The sequence below is a fragment of the Amblyraja radiata genome, chromosome 8 (assembly GCF_010909765.2).
Source record: "Amblyraja radiata isolate CabotCenter1 chromosome 8, sAmbRad1.1.pri, whole genome shotgun sequence".
Taxonomy (NCBI): Eukaryota; Metazoa; Chordata; class Chondrichthyes; order Rajiformes; family Rajidae; genus Amblyraja; species Amblyraja radiata.
In genome coordinates, this window is record NC_045963.1 from 43246824 (window position 1) to 43269272 (window position 22449).

General features: G+C 38.7%; 1 protein-coding gene across 4 annotated transcripts in view; it reads left to right on the forward strand.

Moving 5' to 3' along the window:
- Positions 1–22116, forward strand: part of map3k4 (mitogen-activated protein kinase kinase kinase 4) — a 168012-nt gene extending 145896 nt beyond the window's left edge. For all 4 annotated transcript variants that reach the window (XM_033025715.1, XM_033025714.1, XM_033025716.1 and 1 more), the window contains 7 exons: positions 8377–8447; positions 9657–9773; positions 11687–11846; positions 14351–14473; positions 16815–16921; positions 20957–21136; positions 21575–22116. In XM_033025715.1, the coding sequence (XP_032881606.1) occupies positions 8377–8447; positions 9657–9773; positions 11687–11846; positions 14351–14473; positions 16815–16921; positions 20957–21136; positions 21575–21595 (779 nt within the window). In that variant the 3' untranslated portion in view covers positions 21596–22116. The remainder of the gene's footprint in view (positions 1–8376; positions 8448–9656; positions 9774–11686; positions 11847–14350; positions 14474–16814; positions 16922–20956; positions 21137–21574) is intronic.
- The last annotated feature ends 333 nt before the right edge of the window (positions 22117–22449 follow it).

Here is a 22449-nt window from a genome sequence, read left to right on the forward strand (position 1 = left end):
ATTCTGAAAGGGACCCGTTAATTCCTACCCTTCGTTCCCTGTCCGCCAACCAATTTTCTCTGCAGGTCAGCACTCTACCCCCAATACCATGTGCTCTAGTCTTTGCCCACTATTCGCCTATGTGGGACCTTATCAAATGCTTTCTGAAAGTCCAGGTACACTACATCCACTGGCTCTCCCTTGTCCATTATCCTGGTTACAACCTCAAAAAATTCCAGAAAATTAGTCAAGCAGATTCTGACTACCCTAAATTTGCTTCAAAGCCAATAAGGAATGCTGAGGATTCAAGGCGGGTTGAATAATATGTAGAATTCTTCATCAGAACCGGTTAAATGTTTGACCTATTTATTCAAAGCAATGTGCCTTTCCTGCATTCAATACATACAAGACCATCCAGTTGTTTTCACTTTTCTCTATCGATTGCTCGTACTTAGTTGATTTCTTTAGGATAGCACTTGTTTAAACCAAGATATAAGTTTAGAACACAAAGTGCTGGGGTAGCTCAGCAGGTCAGGCAGCATCTCTGGAGAACATGGATAGGTGACATTTCAGGTCACAGTCTACAGCATTGAAACAGGCCCTTCGGCTCAACTCATCCATGTCAACCAACATGCCCCATCTGAGCTAGTCCAATTTACTCATGTTTGGCCCATATACCTCTAAACCTTTCCTATCCATGTACCTGTCCAAATATACATATTTAAAATGCTGTTATACTACCTGCCTTGACTACCTCTTCTGCCAGCTCATTCCATATACTCACCACGCTCTGAGTACGAAGGTTGCCCTTAGATTCCTATTAAATCTTATTATACGTCATCTATACATGTTTTTCAGAGCTGCTGCTTGACCCATTGAGTTATTCCAGCACTTTGTGTTCTACGCAGGGTTCCAGCATCTGCAGATTCTCGTGCATGTCAAGATTTAAGTTTGTTCTGTTGCTTGACACTATTTATCATGTGTTTTAAAGATGATGAAATCGAAACTCTTGCTTTATCGCATGATGCGGCTTGATAAAGGTCATTATCGGACCTGTGATTCTCTTGCCAGAGGGATACTGGGCTGTAGATATGCGTCAGGCGTTCCTGAGGCATGCGTTTCATTGTCCCGTCCGGGACATATGACAATAAAACACTCTTGACTCTTGAGCTTGCCAGACTTCACAGATAGGAAGAAGCTGGTTCCATTAGCAGCTGGTTCATTTAATCTGCATTGACCCTGTGAATTCAGCACATGTCAAACTACTGTAATTTCCAAGGACGATTATAATTGGCAGTAGGATTCGAACAATATATCAGACAATTATTGGTTCTGCTGGCATAATTCCAAGGTTTCCTTATGCTTATATAATATAACAAAAATAATTGCTCTTAAAGCAGTTGATTGGGAAAGAACTGAACTTTTGGTACATTGGCCTTCATCAGTCAGGGAATTGTGTATAGAAATTTGGGCGTTATGTTACAGTTGGACAACACATTGGCTGCATTTGGAGTTATACGTTCGGTTTTGGTCACCCTGCTATAGGAAAGATGCCATGCAGGGAATGGATCACGAGCGGGCAGATGAGATTAATTTGATTTTAAATCATGTTATCTGGACAATGGGCAGGTGCTATAGACCTGCAGGGGAAGGTAGACGCTCCCACCCCCACGAGTCTTGGGCAAATGGGGCTCGTCAGCCTGGGAAGGCAGTCCATCTAGGAGAGGGAAAACTCTGATTTAAAACCTCCACTGCCTTGTGGCCATATACAGTCATGGAAAAGGCTCCAGGAGTAAACTTCAAGAAAATCCGGAGTCGGAGCCCCTAAGGCAGTTTGTCGTTGTCTACAACCTCGCTCTGGCAGCTCCTGCGATGGCGCTGGTGTCAAACTGTAACGGCCCTGCTGTTCCTTTGGATCGATCAGCGACGTGGAGAGGGGGGACGTGCTGCATGGGCAACTGCCTGTCCTCCATATGACATCTCCCAGTCTTGCATCCGACCAGGATGCATCACCCATAGTCAGTCATGACCGAGGGGGGCTTACTACTACATGTTCTGCACGTTCCATTGCTGTATTGTTCTATGAATAGTTAGTGTAGACTCCCTGATTAATGTCAAGTTGATGTCCATGTAAACTAAATATATTTTATAATATATTTTTTTATTAAAGGTAATCAATTACAATGCTTCAAACAACTTTATATCAAATTAATTCAATTTGCATTAAGTAAAACACTAGTAATACTTATCTACTATTTTTTTAGAAATAATGATAGAGAAAGAATAGAACAGTTATAAATCATTAAGAGAGTGATTAAATAATAATTTGATTATATATAAGAAAGAAAAGAGAAACGAAAAAAAAAAGAAAAAAAAAAAATTTGAGTAACCACAATATGTATTATTAATAACACTACTACAAGTGATAGTATCAATAAAGACATATATGTTAATTCCAATATAAAAATGAATTATTCTCACCAAATCCCGCAGGGTGCACGCCGAGCTGTGTTGCCAAGAACAGCTACTTCTCTAAATACTGTATATATGGAGACCATATCTGTTCAAAAGAATTATACTTGTCCAATAGGACAAATCTAATTCTTTCCAGATGTAACGTCTCCATCATCTCTGTTGCCCACATTTTGGTTGTGGGGGATAATGTTCCCTTCCAAAATTTCAATATGATTTTTTTTCCAATTATTAAACAGTAATCAAAGAAATTTCTTTGATTTACTGTAAGTGATAGATGTAAATCCGGAATTCCAAATATTATTAGCTTTGGGTTAGGGTCCAATTTAACTTTGATGACTTCAGAAATAACTTTAAAAATTTCTGTCCAGTAATAATTCAATTTAGGACATGTAACGAAACTATGTATTAAATTTGCCTCTGCTTTCTTGCACTTATCACAAATAGCGGAGAGATTCGGAAAAATACTATTTAATTTAGTTTTCGAATAATGTAACCTATATAATACTTTAAATTGTATCAGTATATGTCTGGCGTTTAATGAACACCGGTGTATTCGTTGTAGACTTTCTTCCCAGTTTTCTTTTGTTATAGCCAATCCCATTTCATTTTCCCATGCTTGACGATATACTTCCGTTATTGGATTCTCCTTATCCAAAATGATGTTATATATATAGGCTATTAATTTTTCTGTATTTGGATATAAATTAAACAGTTCATCTAACAATCCTGCTTCTTTATTTTTATAATCTTGTGTATTGGATTTAATATAATCTCTAATTTGTAAATACCTAAACAAATGTTGTGGAGACAATCCATAAATATCTTGTAACTCCTGGAATAAAAGAAATTTTCCTTTTCTATACAGGTGTTCTATCCTTGTAATTCCTAAATCATCCCATTGTTTAAACCCCCCATCTAATATAGCAGGTTTAAACGATGGGTTATTCATAATTGGTAATCTAAATGAGAGATTATCCAAGTGTAGAGTCTTAACTATTTGTTTCCAAATACGTCTATTATTATATATTATTAGGTTGTCTTTATAATATTTTTTTTGTACTTCCGTTGGTGCAAAAATTATCGAACCTACATTGAAAGGTAGACAGTCCTCCTTTTCTATATTTAACCATGTCGGTTCATGATCCATATTTACCCACCAGAAATTCATATTCTTAATCTGAACAGCCCAAAAATAATATAAATAGTTTGGAAGTGCTAATCCTCCATTTATCTTAGCTTTGCATAGATGTTTTTTATTTATTCTGTGATTTTTATAATCCCAAATAAAGCTATTGACAATATTATCAATTTTTTAAAAAAAAGTTTTCGGAAGAAAAAAAGGAATAGCCTGAAACAAATATAACAACTGCGGTAGAAATACCATCTTTATGGCACTTATTCTACCAATCATGGATATAGGCAGTGTTTTCCAATATAAAATATTTTTTCTAAGTTTATCTAATAGTTGAGGATAGTTGGATTTTATTAATGAGTTATGAGTTTTAGTTACGTTAATCCCTAAATATTTAAGTTTGTCTGTAACTACTTTTAATGGGTATTGTTGTAATGTATTAAGATTTATTCCTGTTATTGGCATAATCTCGCTTTTATCCCAATTAATCCTATACCCAGAAAATGCACCAAACTTAGTTATAATGTTTAGCAGGTTGGGAATACTAATTTCCGGTTTTGTAATATAAATCAAAACATATAAAGAAATTTTATTAATTGTTGTATCAGTATTATAGCCATATATTTCAGGTTCAGATCTAATTTTTTCCGCCAATGGTTCTATCACCAATGCGAACAATAAGGGTGATAACGGACATCCCTGTCTGCATCCCCTAGAGAGTTTGAATTTGGCTGATAAAATTTGGTTAGTCAAAATTCTTGCCATAGGATTCGAGTATAAAATTCTTACCCATTTACAAAATCTATCCCCCAATTGAAACTTTTCCATTATATTAAATAAATACATCCATTCCACCTGATCAAACGCTTTTTCTGCATCTAGTGATATAACCGCTAGTTCCGTATCTCGTATTCTTTTTGAATATATAATATTAAACAAACGTCTGAGATTATGGGATGAGTAACGTTTTGGGATAAAACCTGTTTGATCATAATGTATTAATTTAGAGATCACTAAACTTAATCTCCTAGATAGGACCTTAGTTAATATTTTTTGGTCTGTATTTAAAAGGGCAATCGCTCTATATGATCCAGGATCTTCCAAATCCTTATCTACTTTAGGGATGAGTGTAATTGTGGATTCATTTAAAGATTCTGGTAATTTTCCTTGGTCATATGCATATCTATACATTATTTGTAATCTTGGGGAAATCAGATCTTGAAATTTTTTATAAAATTCTGCACTCAGGCCATCTGGGCCCGCTGCTTTTCCGTTCTTTAGCGAACTAATTGATTCTATAATATCTTTTACTGTTATTTCAGCATTTAACAATTCTCTACCTTCCTGATCTAAGCTATTGATTTGACATTCTTGTAAAAATATTTCCATACTATCTGTTTGTCCTGTTAGTTTTGACGAATAAAGATTTTTATAATATTGTAAAAATCTATCATTAATATCTTTTGGAGTAATTAATATATTTCCATACTCAGATCTAATTCCGTGTATCATCTTCTCATCTTCTAATTTTCTAAGCTGTCGTGCTAGTAATTTTTGTGGCTTATCTCCAAATTCAAAATACACTTGCTTAGTTTGTTGAAAAAGTTTAATCACTTGATTAGAATATATTTTATTTAATCTATATTTTACTGATGCAATTTTATTACTTAACTCTTTGGAAGGCTGTTTTATATTTTCATTATCTAGACGTTTTATCTCATTTTCTAAATTTTGTTCTATTTTTCGATTTTCTTTATTGAGATGTGCTTGTGCGGATATTATTGCGCCACGCATGAATGCCTTAAATGTGTCCCAAAATAGTGATGGAGAAGTTTCAGGATTATCATTAGTTTCAAAAAATAATTTAATCTGATCCATCACATATTTACAACAGTCATTGTCCTTTAATATCTGAGGGTTAAATCTCCAGGTAGTAGTTTTATTAGATATATCTTTTAATTTTATCTTAAATGTTAATGGCGCATGATCCGAGATGATAATATTATGATATTTTGCATCATACGTAAAAGGAAGTAATTTAGAATCTATTAAAAAATAATCTATCCTCGAATAGGTTCCATGTACGGGCGAGAAAAAAGAATATTCTCGTCCGGATGGATTATCTAACCTCCAGATGTCTTTAATATTAGATGTATTGATAAAAGCATTTATGAATTTACTTGATTTCGAGGCAGCTTTCCTTTTTGCGGATGATCTATCTAGATAATTATCTAAAGTACAATTTAAATCACCTCCAATTATTAAATTGTGTTGAGTGGATATAGGAATATTATTAAATATTTTCTTAAAAAATAATGGATTATCAAAATTAGGGGCATATATATTCATTAAAATTACCTTTTTTGAATATAATTCCCCTGTAATTATTACATATCTGCCTTCTTTATCCTCTATAATAGAACTTTGTATGAAAGGTATACCTTTGCGAATAATTATTGCAACTCCTCTAGATTTATGAATAAATGTAGAATGATACACCTTAGAAATCCATTTAGCTGTTAATCTATGTTGAGCATCTTTTTTAAGATGAGTCTCTTGAAGGAAAATGACATCTGTCTTCAATCTGTTCAACTGAGCTAACACCTTTCCCCTTTTAATTGGTTCATTAATTCCTTTTACATTCCAACTGCAGAAGGTTACTCCATCACCCCCAGTCTTCACCTTTATATCATGCATTTTACTATTAGGGCGGCTTTTTTTGGAGTAGCCTTCTTGACTCACCCAGCTCCCCGTTGCACCCGGACATCAATCCAATGAGAATTTCTTTCCACCTTAATCCACATCTATGTCTTCTTAAACTAAATACACAATATCCTTCACATCTACATTCAAATAATATATAATATAAGATCAATAAAAAACAAAAACAATAAGAAATATCAATAATAAAAAAAAAGTAAAAGGTGTTAATAGGGTGCTCAGAAAAAAAAGAAACTACACTTGTATAGTGTGTAGTATGTGAAGGTGAAAGCCACACTAACGTGGCCATTAATCTAAAGACTTCCGTTTTTTTAATAAAAAAAAGATGTTGATTATACCAGCTCCTATCTCAAATGCTATATATATTGGGGTGGGGTACTAACTTTATATACTTAGTACTTAGTAATTATTTCTATTATTCATATTACTATTTGCTAATTACTAATATCAATTGTATTTAATACTATAATATGTAATACTATTATCATGGAATAATTAAATATTTTCTAATAATTAATACAGAACTACTACTAAATGCCCATTATTCCACTTCCTTCTAAGTGAGTATTTCATAACCACAGGTCGATGATAAAAGTTCAGTCCTCTCCTTCTCCCTCGGGTTCTTCCTCCGCATCTTCTCTCTCTTCATCTTCTGGCTTCTGCTGTATGCCTCGGGCGAATTTCAATGCTTCAGTATGCTTAACGAAACGATATTCCTTGTCATCATAAGTTACTCTCAGTATTGCTGGGTACATCAAGCCATATCTCAGATTCTTAGTATTCTGTACATTCCTCAGGATACCTTTTGTTTCTTTAAATAGTGCTCTTTTCTTGGCCACTTCTGCTGGGAAGTCTCTAAAAATACTGATGTTGTCTCCCTCGTATTTCAGGTTTCTCTTTTTTATTATTATCTTCATCATTTCATCGAAGACATGGTCAAAGGCCACTTTTACAATCATTTGTCTGGGCGATGAACCTATCCCAGGGGCCCGTCTTAGAGCCCTATGTGCACGGCTCAACAGGGGTTCATGATCCAAATTCAAAATATCCATTAAAAGTTTTGCAACAAATTTTCGAGGATCTTGACTCCCCTCACGACCTTCGCTCAGACCAACTATACGCAAATTTTTACGGCGTTGGCGTCCCTCCAGATCAATACATTTCTCGTTTGTTTTATGTAATAATTCTAAGAGGCGTTTGTTCTCGGCACGGAGTTTTTCGGTCTCCTTAGTATTCACTTCAGCAATTTTAGTTAGCTCTTTAATTGCTTCGCCTTGTTGGTCTAGCGAAATTATAGTAGGATCTATCTTGTCATCCAGCTTTCTTTCCATCCCAGCAGCTATTTCCTTTACATCCTCAATTTGAGTTTGTAACTCGGCATTAGCCTTTTCCTTCCACTCATCCATCATACTTTTTACCGTCGTTATAACTTGTTTTATTAAGTCTTCTTTATCTTCTTTATTTTTCTCGTGAGACACCAGCATATCCGCTTTTAAACTTTTTATCTCCTCCATATACTCCTTCCTCTGCTTCTTTATCTCCTCCATATACTCCTTCCTCTGCTTCTTTATCTCACCTAGAATGGTAGTCTTAAGTTCCTCCATTTCAGCTTTCCTCTGTGAGACATCTTCTTGAGAAGCAGCAGTTGCACCCGAGCTGAGGCCAGTTTCCCTTCTCGTAGCTTTTTTTCCAGCGGTGGGGGTGGGGGAGCGCTGGGTCATAATTTCTTCTTAAAATCGCGCGCCTGATGACGTCACGCACCTTTTAAACGCTGCCGGAGCCGTTCGCAATCGATCTCCTGTGGTAAGTGCGTTTGTTTGACCCTTTTACCCCCGTTTTAAATTCAGTTTTTTTCGGAGCTGCAATGGCGCGATTCCACTCACATCGTGGCGCCAACCGGAAGTCAAACTAAATATATTTTGGTTTTGCTTTGAATAAAATGGTGACATTCCACACTAATGGGATAGGGGACCATTATATTCCATCTTTGGTGGAATCTGCATCTGTGTAATGATGGGAGCTTCTTTCTCGGTGAAAGCTCACTAAATGGCAACACTTTGTTTCTGCAGGAGAAGGACAGTATGGAAAAGTGTACACGTGTATAAATATAGACACCGGAGAGCTAATGGCAATGAAGGAAGTAAGTGCCTTTTGTATTTAGGGAAAGTATTCTCAAAATGGCTGCAAACACAGTGTTTCTTGTATGCTGAGTTAGGATAGGATGTATCAGCGCAGAAGAAACAAACTCCTCTACCTGCTGTTTAATGATCAAAATAACAACATGCAAATACAGAAAATATTCAAATATAGATTCCTGCTTGACGCTTTAACATAGAACAGTCTGAAGAAGGGTTTCGGCCCGAAACGTTGCCTATTTCCTTCGCTCCATAGATGCTGCTGCACCCGCTGAGTTTCTCCAGCACTTTTGTCTACCAGCACAGGAACAGGCCCTTTGACCCATAATGTCTCTGCTGTCCATGATGCCATGACCAACTCTTATCTGCCTGCACATAATCCATATGCCTCCATTCCTTGCGTAACCATGTGCCTGTCCGAACGTCTCTAAGAAATGGATTCTGTTTGTGGTGGTGGCTATATGGAACAAGCTGCCAGAGGATATTTGGACTGGTACATGAATAGAAAAGGTTTAGAGGGATATGGCTTAAAGGCGGGCAGGAGGAAGAAGTGTAGATGGAGCATCTTGGTCAGCCTGAGCAAGTTGGGCCAGAAGTCTTGTTTCGTTGCTGTATGACGCTATGACTCATCAATTAATCTGCATTGAAATTACTATTTTCTGAAATGTGTGAGAATTGAAAACATTACAGGAAAAAATCTGTTTCCAGCTGGAACCTAAAAGCACCTTATTCTTTTGCTATGATGTCAACTTTTCTAATCCTTTGGGGTCCTCTGGCTGTTCTCTGGATCCGGTGCACAGCTGCTCTGCTGCACCCACGTGTGTTGACATGTATGCTCCTAGCTGGCTTCCCATCTTGGCCTCTGTACTCTTGAGTTTATTCTAATCTCTGCTGCTAGCATCCACATGTACCAGTTCAAGATCATGCACTGATCCCTTTGCTCCCTGCCTTACATTAGGTCTTTGTTCTCTGGGTTTCACCCTCCGTATCTCGGCTGCTGAAGCCTCTGAAACCCTCTGCAAAGCTGGCCTCTTGCACAATCCTGAATTGCCCCTCCATGGTCTCTGCACCATCCCCCGACCATCTTTATTTCTCCAATTATTGGTGTCAATTTCCATTACAGCACAAAATACACTGAAGAAAATAGTTTGTTGGTAAAATGCAACTTTTTTTCTTCTTTGAATGCTAAGATTATGGTTTTCCATCCTTTATAGATCAGATTCCAGCCAAATGATCACAAAACAATCAAGGAGACAGCAGATGAATTGAAAATTTTTGAAGGTATCAAACACCCAAACCTGGTTAGATATTTTGGTGTAGAACTTCACAGAGTAAGTAATCCAAATACCCACCAGTCATACTGATTTAAATAACATTTCCTCTGTCGTCCTCTTTACAGAGAACACTTTGATTCCCTCTTCCATTGATCAGTATTGAGCTGTTAAAGGAATGCTTTCTCAGTGAAATGCCTTTCCACTGAATGATTAAAACTTGCTGTCTCAATTCAGAAAATGTTTACATAAAAAATGTAAGATGCTCCAGTTAATGTCCAGGACTAACCAATAGTCAAAAGAACCTTGGCTAAACTAATAATTGAGCCTACAGTCTCTTTCCTGGTGTGAATAAAGGAACTGGAGATGCTGGTTTATACCGAAGATAGACACAAAGTACTGGAGGGTCAGGCAGCATCTCTGGAGAAAAATGGATGGGTGACGTTTTGGGTTGGTTTCTGAAGAAAGGTTTCTATCCGAAACGCCATCCACCCTTTTTCTCCAGAGATGCTACCTGACCTGCTGAGTTACTCCAGTATATTGTGAGTCTTTTCCCTGGGTTGTTTAATGAAGGTTGACACTTTGGCTTGGTTCAACGCACCAAAGCGTTGCATCAGCTGACATGTTTGGCGAGGAAGCTGGGTGACGTTAGGGATTTGTGTGCTGAATGAGGGTCTCTAATGATTGTCTCCAAAACCTTCAACAAGGTGAGACTCTGGAGAAAAAAAGAGAGCTCGTGCAGGACGAGTCGGCGCCCAAGCCAGGCGACTCTTTGTGTGCTAGTCACAGAAGTGGATCTGCAATCACACATTACAAGTGCTCCATTTAAAAAAATCTCTACTCCAACAGCAACATTCCTTATCGCTACACTGTGATAGCTTGATTGTAAATCATGTATTGTCTTTCGGCTGACTGATAGGCATGCAACAAAAGTCTCACTGTACCTCTGTACACATGACAATAAACTAAACTCAAACTTAAACTGTGAATGAACAGTGATTCTCTGCTGAATTTTCTTTTAAAGGTGTTCTAGTTTTCTCTGCCTTATAAATCTGTCCCATTTCAATGCCAACCAATCAAAGATTAAAAGCCTTTCTAACTGCATTGTCAGGTTCAGATCCTGCCTCACCTGAGTGATTCCTGTAACATGGGACTGAGATAGATGAGCTGTTTCCAGGTTAAAGTGGCACTACACATTACACATAGCACGTACACATTATTGAAGATACTCGAATCGCAGGCAAACTGACCTTAATAACAACAAACTGGATTATTTTGTAAATGTTGGAACCGTGTAAACTAAATAATGAGTGCCCATTGAAATTATTTTTCTGTTCCGAACTCATTTTAACGGTTTCTCTGTGTTAATTACCACTGACATTTCAGGGCACTGCTGAAACAGGAGTTGGCCCCACGAAAAGCTCTTACAGTTTACACCTTTCAGGGCAGTATTTTTATATTCTCACACTCTTGGACAACATGCAGCATGTTGTGTCCTTGTAGGCCTCTTTGGTTTGTTTCTCATTAGAATTAACAGACAAGTGTCATGGTTCACTGCACCTTACCTCGGCAAGACCAGCAGCATAATCAAGGCCCAGTCTCACCCTGGTCACTCCTTCCCTCTCCCATCAGGCAATTGGTACAAAAGTGTGAAAATGCACATCTCCAGATTCAGGGACAGTTTCTTCTCAACTGTTATCAGGCAACTGAACCATCATATCACCAACTAGAGGGCTACCACCTCATTCAGACTATCTTTGATCTGACTTTATTGGCTTTACTTTGCACTAAACGTTATTCCCTTATTGTGTATCTGTACACTGTGATTGGCTCCATTGTAATCATGTCTTTCCGCTGACTGGTTAGCATGCAACAAAAGCTTTTCATTGTACCTAGGTACACGTGACAATAATCTAAACCAAACTGAATACAATCACCATGCATTTTGAACTTGTTTTTTGTCTTGGTCTCAGGAAGAAATGTACATCTTCATGGAGTACTGTGATGAAGGCACCCTAGAAGAGGTGGCTCGGCTTGGTCTACAGGAGCACGTCATTCGATTGTACACCAAGCAGATCATCACAGCTATCAATGTGCTACATGAACATGGGATTGTGCACCGAGATATCAAGGGTAATGCATGCACAAAAGATTTTTTTGCAATATTGCAAGCTAATCTCAGCTGCTGCTTTTCTACATGGTGTTTATATTTTAAACATTCTTCCTTACATTGTGATATTTTAATTAGTGCAATTATTGGCCAATGGGATGACATTATTGGAGATTTAACTGGAATAAACAAACCACAAAAGTAACTTGCTGATGATAAATTGGTGATTATGTGAGCCAGTTTCTGCTAGTGGTTTAAAGATCAGTATCTGCCAGTGTTAACGGGGCCTTTGGTTTGGATCAGATTCTAAAATACATTCTCATTTGTGCATTTCAAAAGAAATGTGCACATCAATTTAACCATGAAGCACTGAACTGAAATGTGCTCTAGTTTAGACAACTAATCTTGGCGTCTTTCACTATTCAGGCATTTTAGTATAAAATATTACCATGAAAGAGTTTTTTTTACATGCCAAGGTTAATATATTATATTTTCTATTAACATATAACGAACCTAAATTAATAATTGCACTTGCTTTACCCCAAGCCAGGAGTCAGCATGCGAAAAGAATTTCACAGTAATATTTTGCACTTAAAAACTTTAAGGTGGTGCAGCTGGTAGTAGACCTGCTGCCTCACAGCACCAGAGACCCAGGATCGATCCCGATCTCGGGTGCTGTGTTTGTGTGTTCACACGTTCTCCCTGTGACCGCGTGGGTTTCCTCCCACATCCCAAAGACGAGCGGGTTTGTAGGTTAATTGGACTCTGTAAATTGCCCCTCGTGTGTAGGGAGTGGATGAGAAAATGGGATAACATAGAACTTAGTGTGATGTTCGCTATGGACTCAGTGGGCCAAACGGTCTGTTTCCATGCTGTATCGCTTGCTTAAAAAAAACCTGAATCATCAAAGTAAGATGCCAAGATTAGTTGTCTAAATTAAAGTTGATGCAGTGCATGGTTGAAACTGGTGGTGAGGAAGAGAAAACTTGTATCAGGGTGAGGACATTTAAATCAGCAATTCTGCTGTGTGACGAGGAGTTTCACTTAAACATACTGAGTGTCGCAGGTTCCAGGCATTATTGTGAAATTGTATCTGCCAATCTTGTAAGAATTAGAAGTGGAGCTATTTCTTACGTTGTGTGCACGTATTTTCTCTGGCAGACTCCATAAAGTGCCTCATGTTCATGAAAAGACAGCCCTCTGCAACGCTGCATTTTACCTGCCAAGTAAGAGCATCGATTTGGGAGGCTTGCAGTTACTATCAAATGAATAGTATGATCAACTATCATCTGGAGCTTTATTGCTAAACAACAATTAGGAATCTGGCTGTCACAAGAACAAGTTAGTCAAGGCTGAGTTGTTCATTTGGTGTGTTGCATTCAGCACAAATCTACAGATGCAAGGAGCAGAATTTATTTGTTGTCTTCAATCAGTTCCACCCGTGCTAGATGCAGCAAATACTAAATATTTATGTAATAAAAAGAAACAGCAGATGCTGGTTTATACCAAAGATGGACATAAAGTGCTGGAGTATCTTGGCAGCATCTCTGGAGAACATGGAATGGTGACTTTTCGGGTCGGCACCCTTCTCATGACTGAATGTATTGGGGTTGATTCTAGCAGTGCTAAAATATCTACAGACACTATCAATTATTTCTGACTGTAATTCTAAAATGTCTTAGAGCTATAGTCCAACCTGCCAAGACTTTTCACACAACTCTAGAGCTATTAGTAGTAATGTATTGTTTACAATGCCTCAACCCTGATATCTTTGCATGCTTATTCAGTGGTCATATTTCACTTAGTCATACATCACAAAACCAGGCCCTTAAGCCCAACTTGTCCATGCTGACCAAGATGCACCATCTAAGCTCGGCCCATTCATCTGCATTTGGCCCATATCCCTTTGAACCTTTCCTATCCATGTTCGTGTCCAAGTGCCTTTTAAATGTTGTTATAGTACCTGCCTCAACTATCTCCTCTGCCAGCTCATTCACTTTACCCACCATCCGCAAAGTAAAAAAGTTGCTTCTCAAGTTCCTATTAAATCTTTGCTCTCAGCTCAAATGCATGTCATCTTGTTTTTGATTCCTCTACACTGTTGAAGGCCAATTTACTTCAATCTGACATTGCTGGTTTTATGATGACAGATATCAAGCTTCATTCGTCTGAATGGTTAAAACTTGTTAAATTAAAGTGTCGTTTGAACAATAGAAGGGTATTGGAGTCAAGTTTTAATGAGTTTTTAATCAGTTTTAATCAAGACAGGATACAGACATTGAGAGAAACAGAAACTGTTAAACAGCAAAATACGTTTTGAGCTTGTAAATGATTCCAGCAGTGCTGATACAGTATATCTACAGAAACTTATCAATTGTTCCTGACTATATTTCTAATTTTTTAAAACTATAATCCATCCTTCCAAAACTTTTCATACAGCTCTAGAGCTATTAGTAATGAAATGCACTAATACAATACTAAGTCATTTAAATTTCAGCAATCCTTCACTTAATTCTCTTTATTTTAGGTGCCAATATTTTCCTCACCTCATCAGGTAAGATCAAACTGGGGGACTTTGGTTGTTCAGTAAAGCTGAAGAATATTGCCCAGACCATGCCTGGTGAAGTGAACAGTACTCTTGGGACTGCTGGTAAGAGACTTGTGCGATGAAGTTGCCTTTCCCACTAATCATTCATTTAAATCTGTGCATACGGTTTATAGGTGATACAAATGTTTTGTCTCCAGAAAAGTGAACTGCAATTGATGTGTGAGATCACTTTTACTGATTTAAGTATGCTCATCCTATGGTCACAAACCTGTGGTCTGGCTGGTTTTCTTGTTGAACTAATAATATAAACATTTGAATGGCAGATAGAAAATCTCTCAGCTTCTCAGTAACACTGGTGGTTGACTTTTAGTGGGTTAAGGCAGTTTGGTCTGTGCCACAGGAATGTTTTGATCAAGAGTACAATGTCTTGTTCAAACTGCAAAAAGCTGTGGTGAGATCACATTGGTCTGCAGTTTTAGGCTGCTTGTCAGTGATCCAATCAATCAAAGGTTTACTAAATTGATAAGTGGGATGGTAGGACTGGCTTTGAGGAATTATCAATATTTGCCAATAGGCCAATGTTCCCAGGTGAGAGGTGGTGTTGTTGACTGATGCAAGATTTTGAAGGGGCTTGATAGTATAGTTGCTTCTTTATAAAATGTGTGAGAGAAGGGCATCATCTCTGGGGAATGGTTTGGCCATTTTGGACTGAGGTCTTCACACAGATGGTTATGAATACATGGAATTGCTTTTCTTAGGTGTGGATCCCTGGGAGTGACAAAGACGAATAATCTAGGGGCATGGGACTTGTGTAGGGAAATGAAGTCCAAGGTAGATCAGCCGTGATCTTGCTGAATGATTAACATGGTATGGTGCACTAAATGGTACAACTTTGGTCCTGTGTCCTCCTATTCCTTATGGAGTTCTTTTGCATATAATTAATTAACATGTGGTCCAAGCCGTTCTGCTAATGCTAAACAAAAGCTGCTTTATTCTCCATCAGTGTTCATTGCAGAAGATGATTTCAAACAATTGCAAACAAAACCTCTGGGGAGATTATCCTTGTTAGTTGTTTGTGTCAAATAGCTCAGATTTGAGGACGTGTATTTTGTTTAAAAATAAGAGCCTTTTCTATTTTTGCAAGTACTGATTCCTGCTGGAAAAGAGTTTGTGATGACAGAATGTGTTCTATTATCTAGTCCAAGTGGGTGCAGCTCGTGCCAAATTAATGTTTAGCTGAGATAAAACTTAGAACAGTCACAGGAACGGGCCCTTTAACCCAATCTCTGCCCAACGCGATGCCAAGATAAACAAATCTTATCTGCCTGAACACGATGCATATCATTCCGTTCCCCAAGTTTGACGATATAACTCCCGCAATCCCTTTTCCAGCTACTGTCCACGCGAGTGCGAATGTTCTCTGTTTTTCCTCACTCCAGTCCAGGTATGCTGGAACCAGTCTTGTTTTCCCTGCCCTGCCCCAAGTGAAGTTGATAATCCAGTGGAGACCAAACCTGGGAATGCATAGTCATTGGATTGTACTTCCTACCACGATCTGTGGTTGCCCACTGACAGAGTCACTGGTAATTTAACTGAAAAAAAATTGAGAGAACTTTGGACCGAATATTTAGATTATTTCATATATGCATGAGCTGGTGTCAGTTCCTCTTCAGAGCAAAAACATTTTTTTTGTTTGATACAACATGGAAACAGGCCCTTTGCTCAATGTGTCCCAACCGACCAGCGATCACCGTTCACTCATCAGAATCACACACCGTAAAAACAGGCCTTTTGGCTCATCTTTCCACCAACCAAAATGTCCCATCTACACAAGCCCCACCTGCCCGCATTTTCCCAATATCCCTCCAAACCTATCCTATCCATATACCTGTCTTAACATAATTCTATGTTATCCCACTTTCGCATCTACTCCCTACACATCAAGGGCAATTTCCAGACATCAATTAATCTACAAGCCCGCATGTCTTTGGTATGTGGGAGGAAACAGAATCACCTGGAGGAAACGTATGCAGTCACAGGGAGAACGTGCAAACTCCACACAGACAGCACCTGAGATTGGAGATCGAACCTGGGTCTCTGGCGTTGTGAGGCAGCGGCTCTACTACCACTGTGCCACCCAATCTATAATTTTACTGCTTGTTGCAGAACAGGCTGTAATTCTGGAAAAGTTTTCATACTTTGGTAACCACTTATCCACCTAGACAAAATTCACCACTGGTTTTAGTTGCCAGGAAGTGGATATGGGGACTTGAGCTCAGTGCACAAAGCATGTTTGAAGTACAGCAGCCACTTGTGACAACATCAACAGTAGTTGTTTGCAAACAGAAAGATTGCACAAGCAAATGCAGTCCAGGTGGACTGTGAAGTGATAAATGTAGCTTTGTTAATTAACTTATTTTGTCTCGCTTTTGTTCTGTTAAAGCTTACATGGCCCCTGAAGTTATCACCAGAGCAAAGGGTGAAGGGCATGGGCGAGCTGCAGATGTCTGGAGCCTTGGGTGTGTCCTTGTGGAAATGGTTACAGGCAAGGTGAGATACTGTGTCCCAACCGACCAGCGATCACTAAATGTTTTAGTGTACTGGCATTGTGTAATGGCTGCTGCAGGACATTGCATCATAAGGTGTGTAGGAAGGAACTGCAGATGTTGGTTTATACCAAAGATAGACGCAAAATGCTGGAGTAAGCCTTCAGACAAGGGTTCCGACCTGAAACATTCCTTTTCTCCAGAGATGCTGCCTGACCCGCTGAGTTATTCCAGCATTTTGTGTCTGTCCACACTACATGATAATATGTGTTCATAGAGAATAGGTGCAGGACCAGGCCTTCGAGCCAGCACTGCCATTCCATGTGATCATCATGGCTGATCATCCACAATCAGTACCTCGTTCCTGCCTTCTCCCCATATCCCTTTATTCTGCCAGCCCCAAGAGCTCTATCTAACTCTCTTTTGAATGCATCCAGTGAATCGGCCTCCACTGCCTTCTGAGGCAGAGAATTCGACAAATTCACAACTGGGTGAAAAAGTTTTTTCTCATCTCTGTTATAAATGGGCTACCCCTTAATCTTAAACTATGCCCCCTGGTTCTGGATTCCCCCAACATCAGGAACATGTTACCTGCATCTAGCTTGTCCAATCCCTTAATAATGTTATGTTTCTATAAGATCTCCTCTCATCCTACTAAATCACAGTAAATACAACCCGTCATTCCATTCTTTCATCATATGACTGTCCCGCCATCCTGGGAATTAACCTCATGAACCTACGCTGCACTCCCTCAATAGCAAGAATGTCCTTCCTCAAATTAAGAGATCAAAACTGCACACAATACTCCAGGTGTGGTCTCACCAAGGCTCTGTACAACTGCAGAACCTCTTTGCTCCTATACTCAAATCATCTTGTTATGAAGGCCAACATGCCATTAGCTTTCTTCACTGCCTGTTGTACCTGCATGTACACCTTGTTGGTAACAGCATTTGTTTGTTTTTTTGGATTGACAGAAATTGAGGATATAGGGATCAGGCTGGAAGCCAAGATCAGATCAGCATATGGCAGTGTAAATTTAAAGGATCATATGATCCACTCCTTCTCCTGTTTTAGTGTAATGTGTCTATGTGAAGCATTATCTGGAGTTCCCTTGAAACCTGCATTCTAGAGTGAAATGAAGTTGAGCCTCTCTGATTAGTGGTAAGTTCAGTTGTGTCATTGAGGTTGCAGGAACATTTGCCCAGAGCAGTGGCATCGGTAGGCGTAGTTATACACAGTGAACAGGAGTACAGCTACACATAGCGTTGAACAAATGTTTCTGCGTCCTTGCTACATTTGACATGTGTGTCCTTCAGCTGCTGTTATGTTTCTATAAGACCACCACCTATCCGGACACAAATGAGTTTAAAGTAGAACAGTGCACGTCGTGTTACTTTCGACACCATTGCCTGATGTATTATCAGGGCTCTGAGCTACTCTGTTTCTATCAACTATTTATTCCAGAGTTTTCATCAAATGCCAGGGGATGTGAATCATAAAGTTCTTATCCTTGTGAAGTATCCAACTTGTTTTGCAGGATTTCTTGCAGATGCAGAATTGAATCATTCAGATCGAGAGATAAATCCACAGATTAAAACTCATTGTTGGACTCTTGTCCAGAGTTTAGGCAGTGCATGACGCCCAGTGTAAAAACTTACTGACTACAGGACAAAAGATTTTATACTGGCTGTGAATCACATCATTACTTGTTTTCTTTGCTGAATTTGAAAATGAAAATGAAAAACGATTCCCTCAAGAAAAAGTTGTATTCACTACATTTCACATTGCTTTTAATAGCCAATGTATTTCTGTTGACTAAATTGTAAATAAGTAGAAAGTGCATTTAGATTACCATATTTTATGAATTCCAGCTTCAGAGAGGATTCTTTTTTTAGAGTGATGAATTGATTATTACAGTTAGTTTCTCTAACTTGGTGAATTAATTCACTTCACCACAATTAAATAGAGGCTGGACTTGTGTCTGCTGTTTTGTTTAGTAAGATCATGTCTGATCTTTAGCCTCGGCACCACTTTCCTGCAAACAAGGGACCACTTCAAGGGAGATCTTTTAAAGTCTTCTCCATCATTTTAATGTACTTGATGATTAAACCACTACAGCCTTTACTATTGTAAATAACTTGTACTACATTTTAATCAACATCCCAGAATAGTTGGTTTTACTTTGGAAAACCATTCTGCTGGTACACTTAATTACATTGAAATACTTAATGTGGTCAATTGATCTTCAGGGGGTTTTGTTATCTTGGCGTAAATTTGTTACTGGAAGATTTCCGAATGTTGAAAAGGTTTGTGGTCACACATGCAGTCTGGTCCTGGAAGACACTGCCCTGATCTGCAGAACTACTAGTTCTGACATAACACGTGTTTCTGCAGTATGAATTGGATATGTAACGTGAGGAATGAAATAGGGAACGACATTTGTATTACACTTGCCAAATTGGTTATAAGGTGGAGAGAACTAGAGAACACTTAAGTTGCTTCAGAAATTGATAGGCGGGATAAAAAGCTGTCTTGGGGAGCAAGTCTAGGAAGGAGGGAAACCTGTTTCCCCACAGTAATCTGGCGCCATTAACTTTATCAACAGATCTGCTACTTTAACAGTCGGTGTACATTGAAATTGGCGAGATTGCTTCTATTGACATTTGTGCAATGATACTGCTAAACAATGTAACATACAGTCTTTAGTATGTCTTGCAGTAACAAAAATAAACTTGTTTCCACTTTTTTCTGCAGGATCTTTTAAGTCTGAAAAACTCTAGCCACAAACTCCTCTCCCCCCTTGACAATAATCTTTATAACATGATATTCTACAACACAAGATTGCTTAGAAAGGCAACTATTGGGTTTTAGCAGAAATGCCTGTATTTTATTCCTATGTATCATTTTAAAAGTAACATTACAAAGATGTTCGAAGGTAGACAAAAATGCTGGAGAAACTCAGCAGGTGAGGCAGCATCTATGGAGCGAAGGAAATAGGCAACGTTTCGGGGCGAGACCCTTCTTCAGACTGATGTGGGGGTGGGGGGCCGGGAAGAAGAAAGGTAGAGGCGGAGACAGTGGGCTCTGGGAGAGGGAGGGGAAAGAAGGAGAAAGCAGGGACCACCTTAAATTGGAGATGTTCAGTATCCTGTTCCACTTTGATGCAAGTCGATTTACAAGTGGCATTGGCAGACTGGATCAATCCAACCTGCTCTGTGCACAGATACAGTAGATTGCAGGTTTGTTACGATGGTGCAAACTAGCATACACAGGAAATGGTGCACATAATTTGAAGGCAATAAAATGTATACTCTCCAGAAAATAAACTTGCTTTCCTTCTAATTAGAAATGTAAACATAAATGATCAAAGTTGGCTTTGTGCTGGGGGAAAAAAGACACAAAGTTTTGGGGTAACCCAGCATCTCTGGAGAATATGAACAGGTGATGTTTTGGGTTGGAACCCCTTATCACACTGTTCTCCAGAGATGCTGCCCAACCCGCTGAGTAGCTCCAGCACTATATCTTTTGTTTTGTAAACCAACATCTGCAGTTCCTTGTGTTTTTGGCTTTGTGCAATTTTTTTTTGTTTTGAAGATATTTATCCTTTTAAAGAATTGCACCAGCAAGTCCTTTCAGTGAGCTATATACAAATCTGAGTTTAGTTTCTGCTTATCAGTTAGTCATTGTTCAATACTACCATCCTATTTCTAGACCAGTTGAGGATGTCCTTGTACTATCTGGTGCTGTTCTTTTGAATAGTTTTGTAGTCTGGTTTCACTTACTCTGCACCACAGAATGTATAGATTGTTGAACTTTTCTGTAGCTTCCTTTGTTTATTTTAAAGCCTCTAATGTGTCATTCAATCACTTTCCTCCCTTTGGATTCCCTTTTATAGATATGATTGTAGTCCAGAAATCTGAGCATTATTTCGGCATAATGTGTGAAACTGTATGGATCGTGACAGTAATAAACTAAACTAACATCCATTATTTTATACAGTTTGTAAACTCTCAAATTACATCATCCTCTTCTTTTTCAGAGACCGTGGCATGAGTATGAGCATAACTTCCAAATAATGTACAAGGTGGGAATGGGCCACAAGCCTCCCATCCCAGAACGTTTAAGTCCAGAAGGCAAGAGCTTTCTCTCCCATTGCCTGGAAAGTGACCCGAAGCACCGGTGGACATCTAGCCAGCTTCTGGATCATCCTTTTGTCAAGGTGCCTTGTTACGATTGTAATGCATAGTGAAAGCTTGTTTATTTCACTTAACTCTGGATTGCAGCTTGCAAGTATAAATGTAGACTGCCATGTTTTAATGCATTCAGTGGATTTTCCTTCAAGGTGCAGTTTCATACACTTCTCCTTCATGGGCTTCCAAATATCTTGGGCATCATGGGATATGTCTATTGGGATATGCTTGGGATGCTCAAAACCTCCCCGTCACAAAAAGTAGCCCGTTTCATTGGTATAAGCCTAAAGATGATTTGACAAGAGCATCCAGTCATATCCTAACTCAATTAACAACAATTGCATACTGAGTTGCTTTAAATCATACCTGTATATTGCAATAATGAACCGGCCTGTGATTGATGGTCGCTTAACTTGGAATGAAATGCTGCCATTTGGATTGCAACTTTAAATATTTTGTATTTCCAGGTTTGCTGTGATGAAGAATGAGGCTGCTTGAACAAAAGCTCGTGAGGTCTCCCAGACACACAAGAAGCAATCACTACTGCAAGTGCCAAGAATACTCTACAAGGGCAGACCGCACACACAGCTGACAGGGTCACTGTACCACTGCTTCTGTGAAGCTGATAGGCTGAGACTGCACATATTGGGCAAATGACTGTCTAGCAAATTAAAATAAGCTGCATGCTCTGTTGGAAGTGCCATTACTACTGTACAGACTGTTGTGGTTACTGCCCCCAATAACCCACCCCCTCCTTTGACCTTGCTTTTGGAAAATGTAACAGCTGTAGTATTTCAATTTTCTATAGGTTCCAAATAGTTTTGTGTTGTCAAATATTCTAATTTGTAAATTGTTTTTATCTTGTTGTGCTACACACACATCTATTATATCGTGGAAGAAGAATGCACTGACTCCTGTGAACGTTTGCATACCTGAGTTATTCAGCAGTGACTGTAGACTGATTAATGAAATACACTTGTTTTCCAATAAATTCTTTATTTTAGGAAAACTGGTGAAGTAGCAATGTGGTGGGACCTGTGTTGAATGCAAGCAAGTAACATTTGGTGTGGGAGAGAAAATGCATGTGTAGCTAGATTTAGCCATTGGTCTATAATTGAAGAAAATTTAACTGCACGCTTGCTTGGCTATTCAGCTCAATGCAAGTACAGCAATATCATTGAGTTTACATTTTATAATAGTGAAGCATTCTTTTGCAGCGGACTGCATTTTGTATAGATATATAAAACTGAGGCTTCTGGAATTTGAACTAATAATTTGTATCTGTAAATTTAACCCCCAGTTGGCACTTGTTCAGCTGTTGCCAGTAAACCCACCAGAAGAC